The sequence below is a fragment of the Lissotriton helveticus genome, chromosome 11 (assembly GCF_964261635.1).
Source record: "Lissotriton helveticus chromosome 11, aLisHel1.1, whole genome shotgun sequence".
Classification (NCBI taxonomy): domain Eukaryota; kingdom Metazoa; phylum Chordata; class Amphibia; order Caudata; family Salamandridae; genus Lissotriton; species Lissotriton helveticus.
In genome coordinates this window covers 128,335,217-128,341,759 of record NC_136072.1, presented here as the reverse complement: position 1 = coordinate 128,341,759, position 6,543 = coordinate 128,335,217, and the positions used below count along the sequence as shown (strand labels likewise).

The 6,543-nt window shown below is 36.3% G+C and overlaps 1 protein-coding gene across 1 annotated transcript in view; it reads left to right on the top strand.

The window, feature by feature from the left end:
* Positions 1–2,229: 2,229 nt before the first annotated feature.
* Positions 2,230–6,543, top strand: part of LOC144792135 (fetuin-B-like) — a 183,761-nt gene continuing 179,447 nt past the window's right edge. Inside the window, exon 1 of the mRNA XM_078667011.1 lies at positions 2,230–2,530. Within this exon, the coding sequence (XP_078523137.1) occupies positions 2,315–2,530 (216 nt within the window). The 5' untranslated portion in view covers positions 2,230–2,314. The remainder of the gene's footprint in view (positions 2,531–6,543) is intronic.

The window sequence follows — 6,543 nt, the reverse complement described above, 5'->3', positions numbered from 1 at the left end:
TTATGTTGTTTATATGTTTGTTAAACATGTTTTTAATGTATGTTTAGAAATTAGTAATTTTGTTTACATTTTGCGTTTAGTATAAGAGCGGGTTGTGGGTTTATAGGGGAATAGGGTGGGAAGTAATTTAATTATAATTAACTAATTAATATATTTTTTTAAATATTTTGTATTAATAAATAATTATTATTTAATAATGAATTGGTAATTATTCATTACTAATTAGTTAATTAAATTAATTAGAGTTAATGTAGTAATATTTATTATTTTTTGTAATTGTTAATTAATAATTAATTGGTAATTAAGTATTATTAATTAGTTAATTAAATTAATTAGAGTTAATGTAGTAATATTTTTAATTTTTTGTTATTGTTAATTAATAATTAATTGCTAATTAATTATTATTAAGTGATTAAATGACAATTACATTTTTTATGTGATTTATTTATGTGTAGTGGGTTGTGTGTTTATAGGGGAATAGGGTGTGACATAATTAAATTAAATTAATTAAAGAGATTGTATTTATTTATTGGTATTTATTGTTAATTAATTGTTAATTAATTAATTAATTGGTAATTCGTTTTGTAAATTATTTCATAATATTAACTATAAATAATGTATTAATAAATATTGTTTATTCTTGTAAATATCTTGTTAATTAATTATTAATTGGTAATTACTTATTAATCGGTAATTAATATGTGTTAATTAGTTAATTTATAATTACATCAATTTAATAATATTAATTGTTATTAACTGATATTTATATTAATTGTGTTTTTTGTATGTGTAGTGTGTTGTGTGTTAAAGGGGGAGTAGTGTGGGAAGTAATTTTTACCCCCATGCTAGCCAACACTTTCCCTACTGTTGCACCCTCTGGAGTGGGAATAGTAATTTCTACCCCTACGCTATCCAACGCTTTCCCTACTGTTGCACCCTTTGGAGTGGGAATAGTAATTTTTACCCCTACGCTATCCAAAGCTTTCCCTACTGTTGCACCCTCTGGAGTGGGAATAGTACGTTTTTACCCCTACGCTATCCAACGCTTTCCCTACTGTTGCACCCTCTGGAGTGGGAATAGTAATTTCTACCCCTACGCTATCCAACGCTTTCCCTACTGTTGCACCCTTTGGAGTGGGAATAGTAATTTTTACCCCTACGCTATCCAAAGCTTTCCCTACTGTTGCACCCTCTGGAGTGGGAATAGTAATTTTTACCCCTACGCTATCCAATGCTTTCCCTACTGTTGCACCCTTTGGAGTGGGAATAGTCATTTTTACCCCTACTCTATCCAACGCTTTCCCTACTGTTGCACCCTCTGGAGTGGGAATAGTAATTTTTACCCCTACGCTATCCAACGCTTTCCTTACTGTTGCAACCTTTGGAGTGAGAATAATAATTTTTACCCCTACGCTATCCAACGCTTTCCCTACTATTGCACACTTTGGAGTGGGAATAGTCATTTTTACCCCCACTCTATCCAACGCTTTCCCTACTGTTGCACCCTCTGGAGTGGGAATAGTAATTTTTAGCCCTACGCTATCCAACGCTTTTCCTACTGTTGCAATATGTGGAGTAAGTATATATATTTATTTATATGTAGAGTTTTTAATTTATTTTAAATGTATATGTATTAGTTATTATTTTTTAAATATGTTTTAATGTTTATATTTATAATTTGTTAAATTATATGTATTTTAAAATTATTTTAACATTATTATTAATACATTTAAAAAAACTATATTTTTAACTTCGATATTTTTGTACTACGATATTTTTTTCCCGATATTTTTGTACTTACCTTTATGTAGATAGAACTCCGATTTTTTGATGTCGATATTTTTGTATGTCTATATTCTGTCTGTAGATATTATGTCATAGATTCATATGTTTCATCAATGATTTTAAGAAAAATGCATACCTGCATTAATGGTGTTACTTGACATAGTTACATGAAATGTGTCAAAAGACAAAAAGGGAGCCAGGGCCCGAGACTGAGATCTCAGGTTGAATAGATTTGATGAAGCATTAGCCAAAAAGGTTTGGTACACTGACAGCAGCTGCTGGCCTTTTGCATGAAAGTGACCTGTTGCACAAAAGTTTTGACTTTAGCTAAACATCATAGATCAATCATTTACTGCAAACTGTGCTGGTTCAGCTCGGGTTAACGTCAAGGCTGCATTCACCTCTGATTAATGTGGTTGTATAAAAACAAGTCAACCTGATCTGCATTTATTCCCATTAAGGGTTAGTCCTCAGGGTAGCTAGTTCAACAGCTGAGAGTAAAAGAACCCTCCTTCAGACTTTGAAGAACATGAAGCCCTTTGTCCCTTTTCTATGTCTCACACTGCTCTTCCTGAGCGGTGCCCTCAGCTCTGTGCCCCCCATCTCCCCCATGCCTTTGATACCCGAAGACTGCAACGCTACTGTATTTCAAGCGGGTCTGGCCCTGGAAGAGATCAATAAAGACAGAGATGAAGGCTATGTTTTCGGCCTTTACCGTGTAGCTGATGCCCACCGTCAACCTGTGGTAAGAACATTAAAACTTTGTTTTCCTTATTGATCACCTTCAGGAAGAAGAAAGGCTGAAAAAACACAGAGAGGGGGGTCTATGCAGCCGACATGTTCACCTACTAAAAAAAGAAAAAAATTTTTTTTACATAGCGCAAATACTGCAGATTTAAAAAATACTCATTTTAGCAACCTCAGACAGATGATTCAGTCTAGCCAGGATTCAAACAGGCCATCTACAGAAGTAAGCATTCAGCTCACTCAGCCATCTTACTTGCAGTGCTAAGCAAGTTCATGAAGCCACCTTATCAGATAATGAGGTGCATTTCTCTTATCCCTCTTAAATGGGCGACATTTGGAGGCGGGGGGTCATTTTGCTTTTTGTGCCTTGGCTCAGGCATATGTGTTTTTATAAGTTCATTTTAGAAGTTCATCTCAATGCATTTTGGTGGGAAGCTGGAAAAGTAACTATTTCCACTGCAAAATTCCCTTCCATTCACCTTTCTTTCGAATGTTGGGACCAATAAATGTCTCATCGTTTTCCATCTTCACCATTCTCAATGTTAATTAACACAGTTGTTTCACATATGCATAGTTATTTATTTTCCACTAAAGCTATTTTATTACATTTCCAGAAATAATTAATCAGGCAGAAAACAGCATGTAACAAGGTAATAGTGCAGTTTTCTGTGAATTAAATACAGGCCAGCGATAAAATACCACCAAAACTTGTCAGAAGAATAGAAAAGAAATCTAATACATGTAATACCTAGCTACCTATAGTTGATATGTCAATTACATAGAGCTAATTACACAGATGATCCATGTTGTGTCCATGTAGCCACACATGATGACAGTCAACTGACCCTTGGAGTTCACTTCCTTGTCCTGGGTACAAAAGGGAGCAGGTGCAGTCCATAACGGCTCCTTTCAGCTCACAAACTGCGGAGCTAGTCCTCTTCTAAAATGTTACAGGTCCAGAAAGTGTTCTGAGGAGGGTTCTTTAGAGTGCCACTTTTGTAGTTTGCACTAGCCAGTGGGTAGGGGGAACTAACGGACACTCTCTAAACATTGAGAAAAAGGTTTCCTAAGTAACTGCACCACTTTTGAAGCACATCCTGTTTGCTTTCCTGCAAACAATCCCACAGTGCACCTCAGTCCTAAAATCCAAAATGGGGAATCCTTCCTCCCTTGAGAAGAGTTCTTGTTTCCACCCAGAGTTTTGGCCAGTTAAATGACCAGTCCCCTCCCCTGTGCCCACTCCAAACCATTTCTAGGGGTAGCTACCCTCCCACTGGGTACAAAGTCAGCCTGGTTTGTGTGAACCCTGTGGCAAGGTTTTACCTTCTTCATGTCTTACTTACACTAAACTAAATATGGGCAGGCTTTACATTTGTCTCTTGCAAGTTAATGAAATTCCAGGGCCCACCCAACTCTTCTTCCTGAGCTGATAGGGACCAGTTGCCCCACACCCAGCCCCTCCTGTAATCAGGCATAAGTAAATATTTATTAACAATCTAACTTCACCAATGACTTCAAATTTGAATAAATATGAAAATAGTCGTTGAATGACTCTTATTAGCTGTTTCTTTTAAAACGTTACAGATTAAAGTGTATGCATCAGTATGTTGATGTTTCCTAGGATTCAGCTACAGCCATGCCAGTGAAAATAATTTTGCTAGCTTAAAACCTAAACATAAAATTTATAAAAGAACATTACACTTAGTACAGAAGTCATTATTTCTTAATATAATTCATACTTGTCCATGATTTTATGGAGTTCAACATTATTTATACATAGGCATACCACTTCCATTAATTTCAAAATAGAAAAACAAATTAATCAGTTAATTGTTAAGATGTAGGCCGTTAATTTAAACTTAAACGTAATAATTTTAAAAAGAGCAATACACTTTTTACAAAAGTCATTATTTATTATTCTAATCTATACTTGTTCATAGATAACAGTTTTAGCATGTGGGTCTTAAAGTGCATGTGCGTTTATAGTCTTAATCCAACTTTTGATCTTATTAGACTCACATTAAATAAAAACCTACTAACACTGAAAACAATTTTTTGGGATGTATCTGTTTTCAGTATTCTTTCTGTCTCAATGCAGACTCTGGTGTTCAAATTATGGCAGATGGGTTTAATCCATTTGTTCCTTGGTTTGCCATATGCAGGGCAGAAGAATAATACATGTAAATCATTCTCCTTTGGTGCATTCTGACATAGTTTGCAGCATTCTTGCAATTTCTATCGCTATTTACTGCCCAATTTGATGTGTTTGCATTAATGTTTAGTACACCGTACCTGAACTTCATATACAAGGCTTTAGCCAATGGTGGATATATCTAATCCATAAAAGGTTCAAGGTTCATAACTGGTTATTCCCTTGAATAAGAGAAACTTGATTGTCAATGTGCCGTTACCCGCACGATGTAACACATAATTTTGAATGTGGGTCCAGAAGGTCGTTTTTAACAATTTTTTGCTACACATGGTCATCTGTGTCGGAGCTTCCCAAAAGTGTTTCAGCCCTAATTTCTCGAACCAAAAGGAGACATGTTTTAACCACGGGGTGCCACTACTTTTGTCAATTTCTAAAATCTCCTGCAGACCCTCCTTATAGCTGGTCAATTCAGGCGTTGACCATAGTCGTACCCAGAATAATAAGGGTCTCAATATTGCATGGTGATCCGTGCGTTTAATGTTTAAATCCATTAGAATGGGTATTAATGGTGTTTTCACTGGCAACTCCAGTACCCGTCTAATGAATTTGTTTTCTCCCAATTCAAAATTCCTTTTGCAATGTGGTCCCCAAATTTCAGCGCCATATAGCGAAGCCGCTTGTACTTTATGTTTGTAGACCTCTAGAGCTGGAGTCATCGCTTTGAGATACTACGCTCATGCATCTTTATTATTGGGAACGAGTTTTGGTGTTGGACAACCTTATTTTTTTCCAACTGCTGTTTCCAGGACAGCTTTGCGTCCAACATTATCCCTAAATAGTTAAAATAGTGTACATACTCTAGCTTTTGGCCTCTAATAGCTAAATTCTTTTTCAAAGGCTTATGTGGATTTATTGCCATGTACTTTGTTTTGCCAGAATTTATTTCAAGGTCATTTGCATTGCAATATGTGTTAAAAGAATTCAATAAGGATTGTAGACCTTCAGGGGTTTGAGATATCAGTATGGTGTCGTCAGCAAATAAGAGAGCTGGCAGCGGATCCCCACCCAACTTAGGTGAATCGTGTGCACACCCCAGTAAGTAACTCAGGATGTCGTTAACATAAAGGGAAAATAGGGTGGGTGCCAGCACGCACCCCTGACGTACACCCCATCTTACCAGGATTGCCTCTGATAGTTCATCCCTCGGGCCCCATTTTACTTTTGCAACGTTGTTTTCATGCAATCTTAATATTTGCGTTAGGAGCTCAGCGGGGACGCCTTGGTGTTTCAGTGCTTCCCAGAGGGAATTTCGGGGTACAAGGTCAAAAGCGGCCTTTAGGTCTACAAATGCAATATACAATATTTAATAATATATTTCCAGCATAAACATAAAAATCTAAAAACCTGGTCGATTCTACTCGTTTTTATTCTAAATCCCGCCTGGAACTTTGAAATCATATTATTCTCATCGAGCCAATCGTTCAGTCTCATTATAATATGTCGAGAATACGTTTTTTGTAAAATATCAATTAGACTAATTGGTCGGTAATTTGCAGGATCACTACGATTACCTCCTTTAAGAATTTTAACAATTTCCGCCCCTTTCCATGTTTCCGGTATTGGCAAACCTGCAGCAACTGCATTACATAGGTAATTAATGTGAGGGCCCCAAACACTGCTATCATGTTTCAATAAATCTCCTGGTATTTTATCGGGCCCTGAGGCTTTCCCTGGTTCTACTGTTTTTATTGCCAATAATGTTTCTTCCAAGCTAAACTGGAGATTAACAATAGTGGAACTGGGAGCCAATAGTACAGAACGAGGTGTCTCTACCACTTGATCGTCTGCATAAAGTATAG